This window comes from Pectinophora gossypiella, chromosome 18, assembly GCF_024362695.1.
Source record: "Pectinophora gossypiella chromosome 18, ilPecGoss1.1, whole genome shotgun sequence".
Classification (NCBI taxonomy): Eukaryota; Metazoa; Arthropoda; class Insecta; order Lepidoptera; family Gelechiidae; genus Pectinophora; species Pectinophora gossypiella.
This window is the reverse complement of record NC_065421.1, coordinates 14,137,709-14,163,402: the sequence shown is the minus strand read 5'-3', so window position 1 is coordinate 14,163,402 and position 25,694 is coordinate 14,137,709. Positions and strand designations below refer to the sequence as shown.

At 38.5% G+C, this 25,694-nt stretch overlaps 1 protein-coding gene across 1 annotated transcript in view; it reads left to right on the top strand.

The window, feature by feature from the left end:
• LOC126374852 (hemicentin-1-like) overlaps nt 1–25,694 on the top strand; it is a 423,187-nt gene that overhangs the window by 167,273 nt on the left and 230,220 nt on the right. The window contains exon 4 of the mRNA XM_050021604.1: nt 14,977–15,169. Within this exon, the coding sequence (XP_049877561.1) occupies nt 15,049–15,169 (121 nt within the window). The 5' untranslated portion in view covers nt 14,977–15,048. The remainder of the gene's footprint in view (nt 1–14,976; nt 15,170–25,694) is intronic.

The window sequence follows — 25,694 nt, the reverse complement described above, 5'->3', positions numbered from 1 at the left end:
TCGGACTCAGACTGTAAATCACACTTTCAATCATTACTTGTCATACTCCACTTCATCAAATTATTCCGGTGTCTCAATAATACCCTTACGCCAGGTGTTGTGGATTCGACTTTCCAACTGTGATATAGGTAAGAGGGCAGAAATTATGTTTGTTTTTTTAATAACATGCTGTATTATTTTCTATCTCTGTTCGAGCTTAAAAGTATCAATATTGCTACACTCTTAAATATGTAGTGATGTATACGTTGGTACGTTATATAATATCAATGTCATTACCATTGATGAGATTAAGAGTTTGTAGAGTTCTCACTTCAATGCCAATCCTATCACCCGCATCAGTTCCAAAACACAAATCATAGCACAACGATACAATTTCTAATTCAGATCGACCTATCTAATAGTCGCTATTAATAACCACCAGCGCAAATTCGGAATATAATTGGAATCCAAACATTGGCCGGAGACCTAATTTGGCCAATGATAATAGGGATTGTTATCGCTGTCGCAGGCCTCAAGCTATTGTTAATTTGTTCGGTTTACATAGTCCAATTGGATAAGGTATTTTTTTTGAACTACCGATTGTTGATTTGCCTTGAAAGATATTTGCTGTTGCACCGCACATAGAAGGAAAAACAGTTTTAATTCGTCACTCAGGGTATATACAATAACTGCATATCTATATCGAGGGATACCTTTTTGTTCAGTTTTTTTTTCTCTATTATTGAAGTTCATAATAATTTGTCCATATTATTTTTGTTCATAATAATCACTCTTCATAAACTAACTAATATACTAACGACGTTTCTAAGAATAGTCACTATTTTCGCTGTAAAAGTCACTATTACTACTACTAGTAGTATTGGTCTCTAGTTTTAAACAGCTACATTGGTGTCACTCTATGACCTCAAGAACCCTTCAAATTTTACCAAACTACGTCATCATCTCCTAGCGTTATCCTGTGTTCAGAGGTTTTTTTTTACAGAAGTGACTCCCTGTCTGACCTTCCAACCTCGAAAGCAGAGCCAGTCCAATGCAGATTAACGAAAGTACCTATCTAATGGAAAAAAGACAAAAGGTTATCATGACCAATAATATCTCTATCTATATATATTACACTTTCTTCAACATTACCCAATTTCCACCAAAGGTTTACACATCCGAATATTTTCTAACCAAACAAGTTTAACATCTGTTCGCATATCATTTGGTAGACCGTAAATTTAACAGCTGATAATGGTAGCCATTTTGTTTCTGATTGCTTTTTCGTGATTGTGACAACGGAACGGGTCATTAACAAGAATCACCCACGCTTTAAGTAAGTACGTATATTATGTTATTATATGTTGTAAAGTTGCAACCGGTGTTTGAGTTTATATAGCTGTTTTGATAAGCGATGAAGTTGTATTAAAAACAAACATTGTTGACTTGCCGATGCTTGGATAAATTCAGTCGACTCGAGATGTTTGATTTTGTGGAGTGGCTTCTGATATGTACAGCTATGTTACTTGTTATATGTGCTGGTTTTTTGATGTCTAACAGCGTACAGGTGGTGTCCATACATCTCGACAACAAAATCTTGTCTATGTCACGTCCCGGACATTCTATACTAAAATCTCATTATTACTTTAAAGCGTCGCTGAAGTAGGGAAAAAGTCCGCCAAACTGAAGTGGGACTGGGCCGGACACGATTGTCGGATGCATCCAGAGCGATGGGCACGGGTCGTTACTCACTGGATACCTCAAGGCGGGCATAGAAGTCGAGCAAGACCGCGTAAAAGTTGCTGTGACGACCTCAATGCTTATAGAAGGGATTGGCCGGAGATCGCGCAAAGCCGAAAGGAGTGGAAAAATCAAGTGGAGGCCTTTGTCCAGCAGTGGGATCGAATAGGCTAAATCAGATAAGATAAGACTAAAGCGTACGTGCGAGTGAGACAGACAGGCGTTCCTTCTTACTTCTTAGCGGCTTACAGTCATTTAAACTAGAATAAAACCTAGAGGGGGTGAGGTAAATCTAGCTCGGCGTCCGATACGAATTGGTGCAGGGCGGAGAGATACTGGTCTATGTCAAGTTGTTGAACTGAATTTTGTCGGCGGTGACCGCAGCGTGTACGCACTTTAGTGTCAAGGATTGTATATAACTCATCATGATCTCTCTAGCGTTATCCCGTTTTTCACGGGGTCCGCTTACCTAACCTGAAGATTTGACAGACCCGGTTTATTGGGTTGGGTAATGCGACGTAGTTTTAGAAAACGCGCATAACATTCTTAATATTGTAGGTTAGAGGTCTGTGGCCGCAGTGGATCTCGTAGACACATCTGAATGTATATATATTTTTACCATATAACCCTTTGCGCAGCGTTTAACTCCAAAATCATAGTGTTAAATTCCCTAAAGATCGGCAAGAAGAAAACTTAGAATAACTAATTTTCGATCAACACTGCCTTTTTCCAACTGGCTGCTTTTCTTTTTCGCAATTCATCCTTCAGACGGGATACACTCCACGTTGTGCCACATTTTATAGCAATTTATCACGAATTTTTTAGCTGGATAGTATGGAAAACTGACAAAATCTAGGAACACTCAACAGTGTTTTTTTTATCCTCATTGAGGATAAAACCTAGAAACTCTTTGTTTGCAATTCTAAGTTTATGGTCAAGGCAAAGGGATATGACCATACAGCCAAGTCTTGTGTAATTTTTTTTTCGTGATGATACTTAAATGAAATGATGAAACGTAATGACGATGAATGATGAATAACCTAAACCCCCTTGGAGGAGTCTCCTACTCCGAACCCCAAACGAATTAACTCAAAAGTCCGCATAAACATTCGAGTTATGAATCGGCTTCTTGGCACGAAGCGAAATTAGATAAGTACACTTTGTTTATTGAATATTCCGCTACAATAAAAATACAATAATAGAGTCTTTTTGTAATTATTCTTTTTATTTTAGTGCAATAAAGTGTATTTGTATTGTATTGTACAATAACACTATCGCGAATATTTTCCGACTAACTTAATGTGATTATTAACCACAAAACACCACTTCGTAATAATTATTTAGATTATTCAATGAAGAAAGCAACCAAGTCGTTTCCGCCAAAAAGCTTAAAACACGAGTTCATCCGACAGATGCCTGACTGTCAACCTCGTTTGCGCAAGTCCCGGTGCTACTTTTAGAAACCTTTTCGTTCAACACTAGGTGATTGTTTAGCTAAAACCTTAATCGACAGTCGATATGCAGCCCCGTCAATTTAATTTTCTCAGCCAATGAGTTACGGGTGCATCGAAAGAATAGAATGCCTCATGATAAATTTAATAAATAGTTCATATTTACAACTCCATAAGACATTCCTTGTGTAAAGTCGTTCGTAACATACCATTCTACTAGCTTTACATTTACAAAGGATCCTATGTGTCTTTTTGTGAACACTCTCTTTCGCTCGAGTTGTGCTCGGAATGGGAATATTTTCGCTCATTATAAACTGAATATGAAACGAATGAAAACTTTCCTTGTTTTTCAATTCAAGTGGGGTTTCTTCTTTGGAATTTTAATATTCTGGAGTAAAGATTATTTTAGTGTTTTCCATTAAACTTTTAAAAATATGTTATTTATGTCAGGTTTGTTTGTATCTAGAAATTCATATTTCTATTAAGATTTGTTCTGATGAGTTTGGAAGTCTAAACTTGACTAATGTTTAAATCCAGCGAAGTTCTATACTAATATTTTCGAAATTGTTTTCAAATTCATGTTTCGCACTCAGGCAAAGATAAAAGGAGGTGAATTTTACTTTATTTTTTAGACCTGCTATTTTGATTTGTGGGCTGACCTATCTGCGTTTGGTCGGCTACCAAATGTAGCTGTACTTGGGTCTGCCTACTGAAACCGAAAATTTACTGGCGTGAGATTAATTCTGTCTGTATAAAGTATCAAAATAAGTTGCGGTCAATGTAACATCACTACATAGTATAAAACAAAGTGCTTTTTTTGTCCCTATATCCCTATGTACGCTTAAATCTTTAAAATTACGCAACAGATTTTGATGCGGTTTTCTTAAATACATAGAGTGATTCAAGAGGAAGGTTTATATGTATAATAACATCCATTAAATAGTGGAGAAATACTGTTATTTTTGAGGTTTTTAATGTGATGTCGTAAATAATTTCATTTTTTCCTCAGCATTGCACCGGAAGCCGGGGCGGGTCGCTAGTGCACTATAAATGCCACAAATTATTCTCACATTTGAATATGAAAAAGTTACATTTTCGATCTTTACATAACAGCTGGATTGTAAATCTAAAATCGACCGGTAGTAAACTTTTTATTTACGATGTCGTTTTAAATATGAACCATAGTAAACCAGTCTGTTCTCACGGTGTAACCGATGTGGTTTTCTCTTAATAAGGAATTTACACTATGGTATAAACTGGACTAGGGTCCGGCAAATCACCTAACAGGGTCCACATAATACCAGCGTCGTGGTTCACGCCGCGACTTGTGCTGAGTGAGGCCCTTTTATCTCAGGACGTCCACCACCACCTTATGGTCATTTCGACAAACATCCGTCTTGCTTTTTTGTAATTGTTTTAGTGGAAATTTGATATGATGTTGTTGACTTTTTTTTGTGTGTGGCGTCCTTTTATAATAAACTTTTTCTATTCTATTCTATTCTATTCAAATGAGATATTCACTTTAGTTCACTCGCATAAATACGAAAGAAACTGCTGCTGTCTGTTGTTTTATCTATATCACCCAACAAATACAGGGTCTTAGTAACATCGTAACGAAAACTTTGAGGAATAATTCAAGCCATGATTCTAAGTTGATATCAAGTGGAATTTTCCGTCGCAAAAGTATAAAACTAAAAATAATTTTAAAAACACTACATTTTTTTATGAATTTTCCGAAAGGAAATTCCACTTGATATCCACTCAGAATCATGGTCTGAATCATCCCCCTGAGTATTTGTTACGATGTCACTAAGACCCTATCTACTTGTATGGCTACTTATTTGTATGTACTGGTACAGGGTGTAAGTGATATCGTAACAAAAACTGATATTATAATATTCTTAGTTAATAATTAAAGCACATAATAACGGGTTCTTACCGCGTTTAAATGGGGATATGAGGCATCCCGATATTTCGATACTGTTCTTAGTTAATATCAAGTGGAATTTTCCGTCGCAGAAGTATAGAAATTATTTTCTAAATATACCTATATATAATATTATTTATTAATTTTGCGACGGAAATTTCCACTTGATATTAACTCAGAATCATGCCCCCCCCCCGTATCCCCCTCAGTATTCGTTACGATGTCACTAAGATCCTGTATATATATTTAATACTCACGCCTGTGCTCGTTAATGGAGTGGGCTGAGCCACAAGTAATTAAAGATTTGCAGCCAATGTTCATACGATATCCTAAGATGTATACAACCCGATTCCTGCTGCCACCTCCTAATTTTATTTTAAGTTATACCTGTCATTTTCTTACCCGATGGAAAGTAAAGGGACGGATTATCGGTAACTACCCAATTAATAGGTTAATAGAACTTATTTATAAAATTGTATATGAACCTGTGTTTGTGTTTTGGACGATAGGCTGATCCCTTGTCACCGTAAGGTTCATCACATCCATCTTTAGGAGTTTGTATCAACAGTGGCTGTAAGTTGTCTGTGATTATTTGTATCTCTGCCCACCTCACTATGGACTACGGGCGTGAGTTAGTTTATGTATGTATGTGTTTTTTTATAGAATTCGAAGTTATCGTCATCTTTTATTAATTGCTAATTTACGTAAAAATTTCCACATTCATCGTTTACAACGGCGTGTGGAAATTATTCCCATTTTGATTTTAACGAAGACAGCTGTTTATGTTCATACATTATGTATCTGACGATGTTATTGTACGCAGCTTTGGAGCTATTAAATGGAATTTGAATCGTTTATAAGAAAATTATAAGTAATCAAAAGATGACAAATTGATGTCCATCAGATAATTACTTCGTTGGTGTTCGGAATAAACATGGTGATTTGTCTTCTTCTATCGTGTGGGTTGTGAGGTGGAGAACCAACCTCATCAACCCTGGTGTCAGGGTTACTATTGAGCCGCCAAAGGCCCCTGACATGGCTGATGTAACGACTACTTACTTACATCAGTGAGTAGTAACCGGGACCAACGGCTTAACGCGCCTTCCGAAGCATGGATCATGTTACTTTTTGGACAATCAGGTAATCAGCCTGTAATGTCCTAACCAAAGTGATTTTAGTGATATGTTCCCACCGGGATTCGAACCCGGGACCCCCGTATCGTGAGCCCAACGCTCATCTACTGGACCACGGAGGCCGTTATGGTGATTTGTCATTTACATACATACATAAACTCTCGCCCATATCCCACGGGGGTAAGCAGATACTAAGGAATTCCATTTGCTTCGATCCGGACACACTTCTCCTGTTTTCTCCACATTCATCAATCGTTTGACACTATGCGCTAACGCCGCCGCTGCACTTACGTAGTTCCGCTCAGTCGGATGCTAACTGTGAATCGCGCGATATACAGGGTGTTAGTGACATCGTAACGAAAACTTTGAGGGATGATTCAGGCCATAATTCTGAGTTGATATCAAGTGGAATTTTCCGTCGCAAAAGTATGGAACGGAAAATAATTTAAATAAGCTCTAAAATTTTCATGACTTCTCCGGCAGGAAATTCCACTTGATATCGACTCAGAATCATGGTCTGAATCATCCCCTTCAGTATTCATTACAGTGTCACTAACACCCATACCTACTTGTATGGCTACTGTATGTACTTGTATGGGGTGTAAGTGACATCGTAACGAATACTGAGAGGGATGATTCAGCTGATTATTCTGAGTTAATATCAAGTGGAATTTTCCATCGCAAAAGTATAGAATTGAAAATAATTTAAAAAAAACTAAAAAAATTACATGAATTTTGCGACGGAAAATTCCACTTGATATTAACTCAGAATCATGATCTGAATCATCCCTCTAAGTATTCGTTACGATGTCACTAACACCCTGTATTTCGAGAATATTTTTTTCGTGTTTGTGAGTGTTTTGTGTTCGTTTTATTTTAAACGAGTAGTATGGTTATGGAGATACTCACTGATGTTAAAGAGCTTGTGTTGTGTTTGTGAGTGCGTGTGACACCTACCGCGGAAGAGACGCGATGTCGCATACGTGACGCTTGTTCTAGGGTAACTACTTATTCCGAAGGAATAACAATTAAGGTAGAGTAGTGCTTTTAATGAGGAGGAGTAGAGGAGGAGCTCGGTGGCGGCGCAGCAGTAAACGCGCTCGGTCTGCGATTGTTGAAGTTAAGCAACTTTCGCAAAGGGCGGTCATAGGATGGGTGACCACAAAAAAAAAGTTTTCATCTCGAGCTCCTCCGTGCTTCGGAAGGCACGTTAAGCCGTTGGTCCCGGCTGCATTAGCAGTCGTTAATAACTATCAATCCGCACTGGGCCCGCGTGATGGTTTAAGGCCCGATCTCCCTATCCATCCATAGGGAAGGCCCGTGCCCCAGCAATGGGGACGTTAATGGGCTGGTGATGATGAGTGTTTTTAATAATTTACATTTTGGTAACTAGTCCCGTGCGTGCAAACTCGTGGCCATCTACTTCCACAAATCTACTATTTTTAAACGTTCAACCACTAAGCATGTTAATAAAAATAAATAAAAACGAGAACGAAAACTCCTTTAAACTACCTACCCAGGTATCAAAGTCGTATCACGTGTAACGTAGCGCGTAGGTAGGTAAGTAGGTCTTAGCCGCTGTTCGCGTTGTTCGATTTACATTGTGGCGTAGTAAAAACTCAAAATGATACATACACATACATAAACTCACGCCCGTTATCCCTAATTGGGTGGGCAGAGCCACAAGTAATCAAAGACAACTTGCAGCCACTGTTGATACGATGTCTTAAGCTGACTCAAAATGATAATTTAACAAAATTCAAAAAATCAAAATTCAAAAATATTTATTTTTCAAAGTTGGCCTACAAAGTTAGCGCTTTTTGAACGTCAAAAACCAAATTACATATTATGTAACTAGCTGTAAAACTACTACCACATCGGAATCTGTAACGCTGAGGGATAGACGTGGCCAGAAAACCTCCCAGCACAGGGCCCTAGTCCTACTGTTTCAACATTTGCGACAACAAGAAAACACCTACCATCACTTTTAGTATAGTCAAATTAAATTTATGTTCTATTTTTTTCCGTTACGACATCACTAACACTTTGTATACATAGGTATCTCACCTAGCCGATTTCTACTACAGCGACTACTGTTTCTCATGGTAGGTAACGCATTTCTTAGGATTAGAAGCTATGTTGGTCTGCTCTCAAACGTGCCTTCTTACAGGCAGTAGCCAGCTTTGTTAATAAACGCGCGAGCACATTGACTACACGTTAGGGTGTCCTAGGGCTGTCCGTTTACGTAGTTATAGGGGCATAACCCACCACCTTCCCATGGTCCTACCAACCTTTCGGTCATACGGACCTAAAGGAATCACGGGTGATTCGAGTGGTACTTGCTCGGGGCTCTTTCCCGCCCGCACTTTTTGACACCCTACAATTTCTTGTCCTGTCCCCTGGACTTCCCTTCTCCCCTTTCTGGGGCGGGACACCACGCCACGGCTTCGTCGCCGGCGTTTTGCCTCTCCCTGTCTATGCCAAGGCAATCTCCTCTGACGTTACCAAGTGTGCACGAATTCCCGGAATCATGCGAAGTAGTAGTAATTATAGGGGTAGGCGCTATCGGGGTCCTGATGTGTTTGTTGTCGCGAACTGATTGGTACCTCTACGGTATATTACGTAATTTTGGCATCTATAAAGGCCTAAAACAGCTTAGCTTACATAACCCAGTACTCAAAAGCCGTATTAAAGTTCACTGAACAAACGAATCGGGTCTCTGTCGACGAGCTGATTGTAAGCCTATTTCAGGCTCTATACAGAGCAACATATCAAAGTCTGATAGACTGGCAAATTAGACGCAAACTTGCGTCAAAGGCTGGTCTTATTAGTTGTAATATAAAATTGGATTTCTACATTATTATATATATATTACTATTATAGTTAGTTAGTTACTATTAGGTACCAGTACAAATATACTCAACTGCGTTATTGCACAAAAATAGTTACAAAAGAGACTTAACTAGATATGTGGCAAATGGCGGTCTTATCCCTTTAAGCGAAAAGGCATATAAAATCGAAAAGTCGCTGACTGACTGACTCACTCGTCACAAAATCTCAAAAACTGCAAGTTCTAGGAGTCTCGAATTTTGTATTGGGGTTCCTTTTAGGACGTAGGTGCTCACTAAAACGAGATTTAGTGAAATTCAACCCCTAAGGGGGTAAAAAGGATGGCAAATTTTCTATTTATGGTTTTTATAGTATGTATGGCTTAGTATTTCTCTAGTAAATTTTAAGAATATATAATACTATACACAAAGGTTGCCTGGAAGAGATTGATAATTAGCAATAAGGCCGCAATTTGTACTCTTTTCGTTTAGGTATTTAATTTGACGATTAAAATAAATAAATCAAGTTTCATCGATGAGTTTTCTGTATACGAATCTTCGCGTCTTACCAGCTATACCAGACGTAGGTACACAGGCCAGCCTATCCATCTTATCACCACAGATTACTACCAATTACGACCAATAACTATGCAGATTACAGAAACAACATTATCTACGTGGCCGGTACTTATGCAAAACAAAATGCACATACTAAAACGTTCGCTCCAAGTTTAATATAAGTGAAAATGTGCGCAATAACTCATTAGAATGGCCATCCGATGAATATGGATGGCGAACATCCATAAAATGAGGTGGTAAAGTGGAAGAGAGACTGAAAGGGGGGGGGGGGGGGGTAATACCTGCTAGGATGCAGATTGGGTTTTGTGCAGTTTTAGGGACGGAATTGTAGGTCGACGTTAGGAACTCGTGAGAGAGTTATTATGTGCCGAGGTTTTTCTTGCAGCTTCTTTTCCCCGGCTATACAGGTTGTGAGAAGCTGCAGTAGTTTTAGGCGGATGAGATGTTCGTTATGTAAAAAATGGCGATTCAGAGGTTACGACGATTCATGTGGTAACACACTGAATAAGGATATTTTTGAATTTGAATTTGAATATGATTTTAAGACATGCACACACTGAAACTGAAAAAGTATCTTTACACAGTTGGTAACATAATAAATATGCATTTTTAATCGTAAATTTTAATACAGTAATAAACTAGTAATAAACTTCCACTTGATATTCGTCCTTAGTGGTCCAGTGGTTGAGCGTTGGGCTCACGATCCTTAGGTCCTGGGTTCGAATCCCGGTGGGGACATACCACAAAAATTACTTTGTGATCCCTAGTTTGGTAAGGACATTACAGGCTGATCACCTGATTCTCCGAAAGTAAGATTATCCGTGCTTCGGAAGGCACGTTAAGCCGTTGGTCCCGGTTACTACTTACTGATGTAAGTATGTAGTCGTAACGTTAGTCATGTCATCATCATCATCAATTTAAGAGCCACGCTGTTGTCGGTGCAGCATTTTCCATGCTACTTTTTAGGGAAAAATAGGGCAGCGGTTTCTGTCTGACGCAAGTGGGATGGCGCCCAGAGTAGTCTATTACAAAGCCATACTAGGACTCCTGTCCTCCGCCTCTGAATAGTACTGACAGTTACTGCTGAGGTTCTAGGTTACAGTCCCTGTGACTTGCCCCTTCCGTCCTGCATTGCCGTACAGATGGCTCCCATCTTCGCCTCTGCAACCGTTGAGGTCTTCACCCGTATCCCTGGGCAAGGGTTACACCAGGTTTATTTGTAAGGCCGTAAGAGTCCAAGCCGGAAGTCGAACCCGTTACACTACGATGCGCATTCTAAGAACAGGACTATCACGGATTCATTCTCGAAAATACGTTATTTTGAATATAATGTAATTCAAATTATTATTCAGTTATCATTCATGCCCAACTGGTTGTTTACCCTTTCTCGAGGTGGAAAATTCACAAACCGACCCCTTGAATACAAATGAAGTTTTTGCAACTGCATTAAGTCTGGTTAATATTCTGCCGCGTTTTACAAGGTCTTATATTTTATGATAAAATATGTTTTTTTTTAAGATTCTATGCTGGGCTGGGAGTGATTAAAAACATTAGAACACGATCAACGGTTCTCACTAACACAGTTCGGCTATTACATACGGCGATACGGCTCACCACCCATCTCGTTGGTCTAACAAATTTGGCCAATGTACATCCTTCTAGAAAATACAGTCGTATATTGGGAATATATTATAGTCGTGAGCTTATACTTCTTCTTCTTATCGTGTGGGTTGTGAAGTGGAATACCAACCTCTTCAACCCTGGTCTCAGGGTTATTACTGAGCCGCCAAAGGCCTCTGATATGGCTCATGTAACGACTACTTACTTACATCAGTAAGTAGTAACCGGGACCAACGGCTTAACGTGCCTTCCGAAGCACGGATCATCTTACTTTTTTGGACAATCAGGTGATCAGCCTGTAATGTCCTAACCAAACTAGGGATCACAAAGTGATTTTTGTGATATGTCCCCACCGGGGGACATATCACAAAATACCAAAAAAATATCAAAAAATAGACAATTCGAACCCGGGACCTCCGGATCGAGAGCCCAACGCTTAACCACTGGACCACGGAGGCCGTTAGCTTATACTCATCTGTATCAAGACTTTACCATGATCTTTTAAAATGGTAAATATTTAAATGTTTATAATAAAATGTGCTATAATAATTATAATACTTATTGAATTTGTCTTTACTTCAAAAGTTACTAACACTTACACAGTTTTCACTAACACAGATGTCTCGACCATTATAGACGGCGATACGGCTCACCGCCTATCACGTTGGTCTAACAGAAAGCTTGGTGAGGCCTGGGTATTTAGATGATCTTGAGGAGGATACCTTTGACTACCCCAATTGGAATGTAGTCGTGATGTTGCGTTGTTATGTGCGATGTGTTACTTCAAAAGTGGCGGCAAGTTGACTATGTTTAGTTAGGGTTATGAGCGGGCGTGTGAATGTAATGTAGGTATACATGTTTTATGAATGTCGGGGTTATAGTGAAGATTATGTTGACCCACTTGTCTAGAGCGACCTAGTTGAGGAACTTATAGATGTTAGAGACGCCAGATGAACTGTATTATAAAGGGTCAAGGTCAAAGACGAGTGATGAGCGGTATTACAATTCGAACTATTTTATCTCTCTTTAACAGCCTCCGTGGTTTCGTAGTTAGAGCGTTAGGCTCACGATCTGGAATTCCGAGTTCGATTTTCGATAGGGAAATTGTCAAAATCACTTTGTGAGACTGTCCTTTGTCCTTTGTTTGGTAGGCTTGAATCACCTGATTGTCCGCAAAAGTAAGATGATTCCGTGCTTCGGAGGGCACGTTAAGCCGTTGGTCCCGGCTATTAGCCGTAAAAACACTTCCACCAACCCGCAATGGAGCAGCGTGGTGGAGTATGCTCCATACCCCCTCTGGTTGATTGAGGGGAGGCCTGTGCCCAGCAGTGGGACGTATATAGGCTGTTTATGTAGAAACTTTGTTCTTATTTCCTTGACTAAGGTGTCATCTGTCTGACAAGGGACGAACTCGGCCGCCGCTTTCAATGCAAAACACCTTGGAAGCCGAAACGTGTCGAAACGCTTAAATCCAACTTTCCTTCATTTAGATTGGATTATGACATTTAAATCCTTTGTTGTTCTGTCTATTTGGACCTTCAGGCCTTAGTCAAATTGCAGACGACACCGTAAATCGAATTAGATAAATGTCAATTTCGTACATTTTATTCGATTACAATAACATTGTAATCTATGCAGTAACAATGTTATTGCATGTGTTTTTTTTCTAAGCTAAGGCCACCCCCCGGACACTTCATACAAACAACCTCCTTTTACACAGACACCACACATTGACGTTATCGTACACGCGTGTCTGTGTGTGTGAAGTCTGACGCCACACGATTCAAGTCTAAACTATGTTCGAGGGGGTGAGGTAAACCTAGCTCAGACACTAGTGGGGAGCGGAGAGTTGCTGTTCTATACGCAGTATTATTCCTCATTCTATGCTTAGGCTTTGGAGACAGAGAAAGAAAGAGAAAGACATATAAAATATGTATTCATAACCTTGTCATACATACTTACAGAGCCATCACAAATAACTGTACACCTTGATTGTGTCTATTTTCGTTTTTAAGGAATAACTAAATGAAGGAAAGAACGCAAGATGAACTGAGTACCTACGCTTCACCTGAGCTTTCTTTTAGACCAATGTGATAGGGGAGCCGCGCCGTGTATAATGGAACCAACTCAAGTCGATGCAGATGATAATATAATCGATGTTCAGTTTTGCAAAATCGAGCCAAAACATAAAGATGAGTCATAATACCTAGAAAATTAGTTTCAGCTAATACAAGTACTGTCCATACTGTGTACAGGCGACGGGTAATTTGTATTCTACGTGCCTCTACTGTTGAAACGGGTGTACCCCTCGTCAGGATGTCCAACGCAGATCGCTAGCATTTTATACAGTGCAGAAGATGGAACGGACAGATCATTTTCAGAGATAAAAGGTACATTTTGTTACGTTCTATCTCACGTTGTGTTTTTGTACCGACGGGGACTGGTAATGAATTTATTTTTTTTGGAAATGTGCCTGTCTTGTTTTTGAATTAAGAAACGATATAATTCTTGAGTTCGGATTCGAGGTAAAAGTATTTGAATTAAGAATGTTTGAAATATTATTAAAACATAAAATAATACTTAAGCGAACATTTAAAATCTATTTTTTTAATGAAATTTCTTATGTTTTTCGTCTAATGCACATTACGACAATTTCATAAAAATCCGGAAACAGAATCATTTATTCAACGTAATTATCATGGATAAACTTTTGGAAGGTCAATGTAACATTTTGAATCTACGTCATTTCGCAAGGTGTTATGTCTGAGGAGAAGAAATGTCAAGAAATTGTAACAGTAACACGTCTTTTAAATCAATGTACGTATACATTACAAGTTATTTAATAACTAGATAAACATATATTTATTACCGGGCATTTTTATCATTTAATTTATCATTAATCTTATAATAAGCATTTTTACATAAAATAAGCTTCACATGAACTTTAAATTTATTTTCTGAAAATTTCAATGTCTGGTATTTTATTGTAAAAACGTATCCATAACTTTTATTCCTTGTATTGTAAATATCCTTTTCTCGGAAGGATAGATACATTTTTGCGTACTCGTCCATGCGTAATGTTTTCACAAATATATTGACTTGCGACCGTCAGTATATTTATTTCTTTAAAAAGCTCCCTTGGAGAGTCCCGAATAGCACATAAGGCTTCATTTTAGCCACAAAATGGATAACGGTCAGGTAGTAACTTTAGTTTTATTAATTGTTTTTCTATGAATTGTTGTCGTTTATTGAATTGCCAAAGAGCGGTTGAGCGTAGTTTGTTAGGTGTCAAACGAATTGATCGAGTCCGAAATCTCTTCGTACAAAACCTGGAATCGCTGGTGTGAGACGTAAAGCCGCCAGATGTAAGTGGGATTGAGCTGGACATGTTCGTCGCATGCACCATGAGTGGTGGGCACGGATCGTCACGCATTGGGTGCCTCATGGAAGGTGCAGGCGTCATGGTAGACCTGGAAAGAGATGGTGCGACAACTAGGACGCTTGATGGCTTATGTAGCCTATCTTACTAGCTTATCTTTTTCTTATTTTTTCGTTCCTTATTACATGGCACTTAAACATAGCTGGCGAAGAATGGAATTTAATAATATGTACTATACTCTTCTACCTACCCATTTTGTTATGTTATTACTACATATTCTTAATTTCAAATCAGTTAGAAATCTAGAAATCAATCTAACAATAATACTTTTTCTTTACAGGTAACACCATCAAAAAGTGAAAGCGAGTGCAGTGAGTGAGTGTTGTGTATGTGATGAAGTGAGGCCCCAGAAATGAGGCGGACTTATGGCCCGGGGCCACGAGTGTGGACCTGGGTGGCGGTGCTGGCTGCCTTGGGCCACACCACGGCCTACACCGACACTGAGGACTTTCTTAGCGATTTGGATAAGCCAGGTAAAGAACCTTGATACATTCTTCTTGTTATTCGATGGATTTATAAGGGTAGATGGCCTCTTGTTAACATATGCTGATAACTGTTTGATCAAGATCATCTGCTCGTTTGGGAGGTAACCCACATACTGGAATAATACATACTCACGTCCGTAATCCCTAAAGAGATGGGCAGAGCCACAAGTAATCAAAAACAACTTTCATTGTTGATACGATTTTCTAAAATGTATGTGATAACCTTATAACATTAGTCCATCATGTTAGAAAGGACACAAACTATCTGTCGGATTTTACGACAAGTCCAGGAAGACAAGAACCTGAACATGTTCTATGTCTTTTATCCACTTCCAGAACCGCATAAAAACCATTGAGAAATTAGTTTCGGGGGTATGTGACATAACCTGTATTGGGCTGGTTTTCCCTTCGCGGGTTGGAAGGTCAGATAGGCAGTCGCTTCTATAAAAAACCGGACCTGGCAAATCTTGAGGTTAGGTTAGCAATGTGAGAAACGGGATAACTACACTTTGATCTTAGCCAAAAGGCCGAGAAGCGATAAAACGGGATAACGCTAGGGAGATCACGATGACTTAAGATATACTTAGGTAGTTTGGTACTTAGGTAATATCATTGTGAGAAAATAGCATCAAGTAGTGAACGTAATTTACGCTAAACCTTATGTTTTAGAGACATGTCTCTTATACAAATCTTGCAAATCCTTTATCATTTTTGACTTCAAAAACAGGAAGCGTTTCTCAATTCGTTTTCGAATTTCGAATTGTTTTTTTTTTTACAAAACACGCTTCCATTATTATACCAATACAACTTCACTGAAATCAAGACTCTGTTATAATCAAAAACCCTTATATATTTAAATTATTGTCTAGCCACTCATAGTCGTAAATATCCCAAAACAGAATTTTCAATTAAACAGCGTAACTTAAGCCGTTTCTATACAAATCGAATATTACGAGATTTGTAACTTAGGGAGTATCCTCACGACGCGATTGGATATTGTGCACCATTTTTGATAACATATATATATACATCGCAAGAAGAACTAAGTCCCCACATTTTATCAAGCTTTCTGTTAGACCAACCTGACCAACGAGATAGGTGGCGAGCCGTTTGTAATGGTCGAGGCAGCTGTGCTAGTGAAAACTACACTTAAAATAAATTAACAACTCATTGGTGTAAGTCCGATACTAGGATCGAACAAGCGCTCCCCGTTTGAGAAGCAAGCCAATTCATTATTTCATTCAGAATTCAACAGTATCAGTATCAGGTATTCAGGTATCGTATCAACAGTGGCTGCAAGTTGTCTTTGATTACTTGTGGCTCTGCCCACCCCATTAGGGATTACGGGCGTGAGTTTATGTATGTATGTATGTGTCAGAATTCAAAGACACGGATGACAATTTAGGATCATCAAAGAACACTTGTTAACTGTGAAGCTACTTTTTAGTAATTAAAACACATAATAAGGGGTTCTTACCGCGTTTAAAGTAGGACTACCTACCTACCCACTCCAATCTCATCAGTCATCCCGTGATCATGGCACTTGCAACAGCGTCGAAATATCGGGAGTCTCATATACCTACTTTAAACGCGGTAAGAGCCCGTTATTATGTGTTTTAATTATGATAATAACCGCGTAAACTTAAAACAATGTACTTTTTAGTATTTTACAATTTTCTAATATTAGATTGAATGGTTAATACTCGGTTGAAACAAAGTCATATAGTATTTATCTAGGTTGTCATGTGGTCTATGCTCAGATCGTCACGTGCTTCGATATCGTATGAATTTCGTCGTATAGTGAGGAGGCTCGCTTTATATAATCTATGTTATTATATTAACAAGACGGAGAGCACTAATGATCGATCAAAACCTGCGTAGGTGGACTAGTGATGGGCCGATTTTATCGAATTTATATCGATTAAGTTTGATTTAATTGGTAGGTTCTAAGGGTGTAGGCATTGTTACTTGTTTCGATAGTTTGAAAGATAGGACACGCCTATTACTGGTATTTCCATTAACGGGTATTTATAGTTGGTTGTTTTGTGATACTGTGTGATCTAAGGTTGCCTTTATATTTGGTCAATACATTTCGATATTCATCCTTCTATCGTGTGGGTTGTGATGTAGATTACCAACCCCATCAAGCCTGGTGTCAGGGTTATTATTGGGCCGCCAAAGGCCCCTGACATGGCTCATGTAACGACTACTTACTTGCATCAGTAAATAGTAACTGGGACCAACGGCATGGAGTAGTCTGTTCGTGTGCGTAGATTTTGATCTTGCAACACATGGAATTCTAGTGTGTGGACCATTATGATGTTTTATGATTATTTTATTCTTCTTCGTCGTTATGTGCAGTCATAATGCTGGTTTAATGTGTAGTAAAGTGTATTGAATTCGTATATTATATAGGTACATAATCGAATATACCTAGTGAAGTCTCTCACACATCGGCCTCTGCGGTCCAGTGATTGAGGGTTAGGCTCACGATCTGGAGGGTTGAATTCGATTCCCGATGGGACATTGTCGAAATCACTTTTTCACTGACCTTTGTTTGGTAAAGACTTTTCAGCCTCGAGTTACCTGATTGTCCGAAAAAGTAAGATGTTTCCGTGCTTCCGGGGGCACACTAAGCCGTTGGGCCTGGCTAATAGCCGTAAAAACACCTCCACCCACCCGTAGTGGAGCAGCGTGGTGAAGTATGCTCCATATCCCCCGGTTGATTGAGCGGAGGCCTGTGCCCAGCAGTGGGACGTTTATAGGCTGTTTATGTTATGTTTATATAATTATTATAGGTAGGCACATAAAAACATAAAAAAAAAATCATAAAGGGATGCTAGAAGGAAAGAGAGGAAGGGAAAGACCAAGAAGAGCTTACATGGAACAGATTAAAGAAAAGGTTAACGTCGTGTCTTATAGGGAAGTCAAAAAATTGGCCTTTGATAGACTGGAATGGAAAATGCTACACCGACAAGAGCGTGGCTCTTAAATTGATGAACATGATGAGGCACATAATCGTGGGTCACTCACACAAAATGGCTGTAAATATTATCTTAAGTCAACTTTCAGTTTTGCCTATTCTGAGCAGCACTAGTCTATTGTCTAACGAGGACGTAATTTAAAAGGCAAATTACCTGATTGTCCGAAAGTAAGAAGTTTCATGTTTCGCACACTACGCAGTCTTTTCTTTTTTTTTCATTGACCTCACAAGCCTGTCGACAGAAGAACAAATGATCTAGAGCTCTCCTATATGTATACAGGCTGTAAGTGACATCGTAACGAATACTGAGGGGGATGATTCAGACCATGATTCTGAGTAAATATCAAGTGGAATTTTCTGTCGCAAAATTACTGATTTTATTATATTATGTGTTCTTTTCATCATAATTTTATACTTTTGCTATGGAAAATTCCTCTTGATATTAACTCAGAACAATGATATGAATCACCCCCTCAGTATTCGTTACGATGTTACTTACACCCCGTACAAATACGAAGTACATATATGTGTTAGAGACATCGTAACAAAATACTGAAGGGGGTGACTCAGACCATTATTCTGAGTAAATATCAAGTGGAATTTCTTTTCGGAAAATTCTATATATTTTCTGGTACATACATTTGCGGAAAATTCCACTTAATATCAACTCAGAATCATGGTGTGAATCATTTCTCAAATTATTCGTTACATTGTCACAATACCCCGTATGTGGTAAGATGTATAATGTAAGCATGTAGAGGCACTTCTTAAGATTTACGTAGCCCATAGAGAGCGCTATAAAATCACTCGTAACTTCAAACATAAATCTACTTCTCCCCTCAATTACTTTTCTCCTTCAAAAATCCTCATCGCCAATAAATCCACTTGGTTCTAACCACCACCTTGGGGCTTAGAAAGGCAACATCGATGCAATTCATCTAAAAAAGCAATATTGCAATTTGACATTTGCGTATACAAAAGTAAGTGCGCAATGCAAACAAATGTCAAATAGGAATATTGCTTTTTTAGATGAATTGCATCGATGTGGCCTTTTTAATTCTACTTGTCTGTCTATAACATCTTAAACAACTTCAGTTCAACATTATAACATAACATAAACTGCCTATATACGTCCCACTGCTGGGCACAGGCCTCCCTTCAATCAACCGGAGGGGGTATGGAGCATACTCCACCACGCTGCTCCACTGCGGGTTGGTGGAGGTGTTTTTACGGCTAATAGCCGGGACCAACGGCTTAACGTGCCCTCCTTACTCATCAAAAAGGAATCATCTTACTTTTTCGGACAAACAGGTGATTCAAGCCTGAAAAGTCCTTACCAAAGGACAGTCTCACAAAGTGATTTCGACAATGTCCCCATCGGGAATCGAACCCGGACCTCCAGATCGTGAGCCTAACGCTCTAACCACTAGACCACGGAGGCTGTTTTTATTTTTGGCGTTAATATCTCAATCTTCATTAAACCTTGGGAGCTAAAATGGCCACATCAAAGCAATTCATCTAAGAAAGCACTATTGTAATTTGACATTTGCGCATATACCTAAAAGTAAGTGCGCAATGCAAACAAATGTCAAATAGCAATATTGCTTTCTTAGATGAATTAAATACTTCGATTTGGGCAACTTAACTCTCCTGGTAAAAATATTAAATCGATATCATTTTATGGGGCTAAATTGAAGCTGGCCTCAACACTAATAAAATTTTATAGCCGTTTATATTTGATTCGTACAAGATGTTACGCAATGACTACAGTAGTCGAATCTAGACATTTTATATTATTATTTTTTTAGTTATTATTACTTTTGTGGCATGGAATGAGCTGCCGGCGTCGGTGTTTCCTGCATCTTGTAACCTGGGGTTTAGCTTCAAAAGTTTTTTTCGATTCTGCTCCGCACCACCCAAATCCCCTGGTAGTTGCGGCTTCCAAATACATTCCGCTTAGGGACGGTACTGAAAAGTATCGACGTCCGGAGGACGTAATATACGATCCTGACGACCCGATTACTGTAGCCATAGAGGCAGCCAATCAGCTCGCGACACCAAACACTTCAGGACCCCGATACCGACCCCGCCGGCGTGGTCGACGATTTCCCTCAATCAGCGCTTATCGCTATCGACCCACTAGGGTCGATTAATTCTTTCAAATATTTTTCATCTCAGACGACGCCCTGAGCCGAGGTTCGCGCCCAACTGGGCACCCTCGGGCTGTTTTGTCTTAAACGTTGTACTGGGTGAGAGCCTTCAGCGCTCCCCATTTGTCCGGCCAAGTAGTTAATGCCATCTGCCGCAAATCTACAATAAGTCACGGCAAAAAAAAACAAAAAAAAGTAACCTGGGGTCCTTATAGTCACGGGTGAATAGGCATCTTCTGGGTAAGCTCGCTCCACCGTCAACCCCTTCTTTACCTCGTGGAAGAATCGGGTCAAGAGCGAACTCATTTTTTTTCTTATTTAAAAAGAAGAAAAACGTGTTCGAATCCTGGCTCGAACTCTAGAATACTAAATTCGATTTTGAATTCGTATTTGGATCATAGACAATGGAGAGATTTCCTTTTTTTCTTTTATTTTCCTAGCTGCTACATAGATGGCCTAATCGTGGTGGGTTACTTGCATGGAACGAAGCGGTAATTATTTCTTTTTTTTTTTTCGATAAAAGTTTGAAAACTTAATGCAATACGCATATGTTATCTTACAATAATTATGTTCTGGAAATAAACAAATAACAAGGAAAAAAGAAGTCAATCACTTATTAGTTGCTGCCATGATGCCAGCAACTAATAAGTGATTGACTTATTAGTTGCTGGCATGCGTAGTAAGTTGCTGGCATCATGGCGTCGTGGCATCTAACGAGTTTTTGAGAACAATTTTTACTATGAAAATATATTTTATTATTATATGTATTATGTTCTGGAAATAAATAAATAACACGGAAAAAAAAGTCCACCATTTTTTAGTTGCTGGCATCGTGGCAATAGTACAGTAACCTCTGCCTACCAATTTCTGGTATACAGGCGTGATGCTATTCTATGTTATTGTGATTTTAATAAATAAATTGTTTTAAAAAGCTACCGGAATGAACAGAAAGCACAGGGGGATTAAAAAGGCCACATCGAAGCAATTCATCTAAAAAAGCGATATTGTAATTTGACATTAAAATTTGCGCACATAAAAGTAAGTGCAAACAAATGTCAAATAGCAATATTGCTTTTTTAGGTAAATTGCTTTGATGTGGCTTTTTTAACCCCCCAGAAATCCCCTGCGTTTTGCGGGTCTAAAAAGGCAACATTAAAGCAATTAATTCTAAAAAGAAACTGATAATTATTTACCTTTTGACATTTGTTGTCATTGTGCTTTTAATTGTACATGCACAATTGTCAATATTGCTTTCTATACCTGAATTGCTTTGTCGTGGTAAATCACCTTATTGTTTATTTGTTTTTATATATTATTCGAAGTCATTCACAAAAATACCTTAATTATTTCCCCTTCAGTCACTCTAATTACACAAATTACTCTAATTATTCCCCAAACAACTTTAATAATAACCATTCTCATAGCAACCAACAAAAAGTAAACAATGTTAATCCCTAAATCACTTTAAAATTACAGAACAAATGTTAAAAAAACACGTCCATTAAAATCCCAAAGTAACATAAGCGCCGACATTTAAACAATGTAAATAATGAATTATAGCAAGAAACATGGCAACACAGCGTGTTAGTTATTGTTGCCAGTTGGAAAAAAGTTTACCCTTAACTAGGTAAAGGTTAGAGCTAGGGATGGGACGAGTCCGATATCGAGACGAAATTTCTATAGCGACATCGACTCATTTGCTCATGAGTGTAATCGTAGCCAGGGTACATAACATAACGTAACAAATACTTTATTGCATAAAAGAGAAGTAGAAAGTAATATAGCGGGATAGTGCAGGATAGTAATACTTGTACATATAAAAATAAAATACCCAAAGATGGATACACTTACGAGTACATAAACTACATAATAAAAACCCTTACCTGTTTATACAAAGTCTCGAAGAGCAAAAGTAAAAATAATAATAAAGAGTTCCGAAGGAGTAAAGAAAAACATTTAAAAATTTTCTACTTTTTATCGCGTTTTTCTTTTCGCTATGACATCACAGTATGCTTTTTCATACATTTTTTTTTTGACGTTTAGTAAGTAACTGATTCGAGTAGTTGGAAACTAGTCTATTCGAGCTATCGCCTTTGGTTTACTGATCAAGGTCGCTGGAATACTCGTTTTTGGATATCGTGCGACATAATGTTAGTATATACATCTATCACATCACTAATGCAGGCCCAGCGATGGTACACGTATGTCGTGCATACGTACGACTGTCATGGAATATTTTTATGGCAGACTGACACGCATGATACAGAATTTTTGGTGAACGCCATCTTGAAAATAAAATTGAAGGGTTCTCTAGGTCGGAAAATTATCAAAGTTGACTGCTATCTTTAATAATCTTTTTTTTTATATGTACTATAATAAAGTGCTTTTTATAATGTTACATTAATTATATTTTAAATACAAAATACATAGAGATTTATTCTAAATAAAGAACACCTGAAAATATTTACATGTAATGAATAAAGACAGTTTTTTTTAGATATTAATTTAAAGAAATATTCATAGAAAAATTAAAATAAATTCAAAAGATATTTTTTACTTCAAACAAGAAATACTTATTATATTTAAGTAATATCTAAAAGTAAAATTATTATTCAGAGATTAAAATGTATAATATTTACTAAGATATAAGCAGTAATTACTTCCTTTAAAAAAAAGCGTAGGATAATAATATTATGTAAGTAATAATATTTGGAATTGATATGCTTATTTACGACTTCTTCACCCACCAGTTAATTGAGGGGAGGCCTGTGTCGACCAGTAGCACGTATAAAAGTCTGTTTATATGTAAGTATGCTTATAACTCGCCCAATCCATTAGAAATATAAAGTTTATTTATAAATATATTAACATAACATCGCGTCTGTATCGCATGACGTCTCAAAGGGGTAGGCAGGGGAAATATATAAACTCCACCACGTGTGAATTTAAACTTATAAAGTGAAATTCTAAGGTTAAGTGCCCGATCCGAAATTCGAACCCATGACGCTTGCACGCCACCCGTTCTCCGTATAGAGTGATCAAGGATTTCGGATTTTATCAAGGATGAATATTTTCAAATAGTTTGATTTGCTTATACATACACACATATATACATAAACGCACTTGTATTTCCCACTGGGGTAAGCAGAGACTATGGAATTCCATTTAATTCGATCCTGACACATTTCTCTTGCATCCTCCCAACTGGGCACCCTCAGGCCTGTTGTCTTAAACGTTGTACCGGGTGAGAGCCTTCAGTGCTCCCCATTTGTTCGGCCAAGTAGTTAATAATAAGAATAATAATAATAAAATATTTAATTCAGATTCAGCATCCACATTATGTTAGTAAAACAATAGAGACTTACAAACTACCCACAGGGCGTATAGGTAACACATAATGCCATCTGCGGCAAATCTACAATAAGTCAACTAAAAAAAAAAAATCTTGCCTCCTCCACATTCATCAATGGTTTCATACACGCACGCCCATTTAGAGTAGATCTCACTGAACCTTTTCTACGGACATCTCCAATTTGGTCAGTGTACATTCTGATGGTCAGATGGCGATTCTCACACTGCCCCGCATCATGCAGCATGTTGCGTGTCGACGCACATACCTGCGGAAGTGCAGATCTGTATCATCGTACGAGATTTTTACGCACTCACGCGCGTAGGGGCGTTTTGTAAATTAACGCACGGCGGCTCTCATTTCATTCAAAACCGTTCCGAAATCACGCGCGGCACTGCGGGATTCGGTGTGCCATACCTTGCGTCTCGCCCCGCACCTACGCGCGGATTGCATGTTTCTCCGCTTGTATGCGCGTGATCCGCATGAACGCGCGTGGATGCTTTTTCTGTGTGTTAGACCGTGCGTGTTTTCTATCAAACGGAGATACAAGCAACGGAAGAACACGCATCCATGCGCTACGCTGCATCATGCGGGGCAATGTGAGAATCGCCTTAACACCTTAAAGCATAGATGTCAAAATTTATTTATTTATTTATTAACACAAATTACATAGACATTACAGGCAGTCCCAATTCGACTATGTAATGCAATTATAACATTAGTACCTAACTAAAGAATTTAATAACTAACTCCGTGAATTCCGTCAACGAACACGTAAATAGGTCGATGTCAGTACACTGCTGAGAAATATCGTTGATGGTCCTAAGTGCGTGCGCTACTGGAGCATATCTGCCGATGTTGGTGCGCGCGGTGGGCAACACGAATATGCGCGGGGGCCGCCTGGTTTTGCGACCGTCTACCGGCACTAACAACCCTAACGTGGACAGGATCTCTGGATTGTGGATATTCCCTCTGAACTCCTTGTATATGTACAATACTAAAGCCGTGTCTCTTCTTACCTCCAATTTATAGTATCCGACCATACCGATGACAAATAAGGACGGATACATCAGAGGGTAAAAGGGATTTACCTCAAGGAACCCTAAACAGTATCGTTCGTCGCCGGTTTTATTTCAGAAGATAATAATACATCAAAGGCTTATGTATGAGCCGACCGATAATAAGATTCTTTTGAGATTACGACTGTAATTCAACATAGACTTTTATTTGTAATAAACATGATATTTTGGTAACGTTCAACTTTTAATCTTTAATACCATATGTGCAGGCGGGTGTTTTAGAGATCCGTTATGAGTTTGTAGTGATGAATGTCCCTGTTGTAAAAAATCGATAATAGTAAGGACACTGGTTACTTTTCAGAATGAAATCAAATCAATTATACTTTATTGCACAGAACTAAATTACAACAACCAGACGTAACACATGAATACAGTACAATTTTCGGCGGCCTTTTTGCTCTAGAGCAATTTCTTCCAGACAACCACCAAAAGGAAACAAACATTTACAAACAACTTGGATGCGGGATGGTGCAATAAAAAAATAAATACCTAAAATTAAAATCAATATAATAAATACTCTATACATATACATATTTATAGTAGTGGAGCAGCGTGGTAGAGTATGCTCCATATCCCCTGAGGTTGATTGACGGGAGGCCTCTGCCCAGAAGTAGGACGTATACAGACTGTGTATGTTATGTTATCGATCTATCTACTCACATGAACATACATACATAAACTCACGCCTATTTCCCACCGGGGTAAGCAGAGACTATAGAATTCCATTTGCTTCGATCCTGACACACTTCTCTTGCTTCCTCCACATTCATCAATCGCTTCATAAAGCACGACGTGCGTGTATTCGGTTCATAGTAGTTCGTATTAAACCTTTACTAAGGACATCTCCAATTTGGTCAATGTAAGTCCTTCATGAACATGTTGAAGATTAAACTGAAATCAGTTTTTCCATACCTTGTCTTACGTGTCTAAGTGAACGCTATTTGCATGTTAG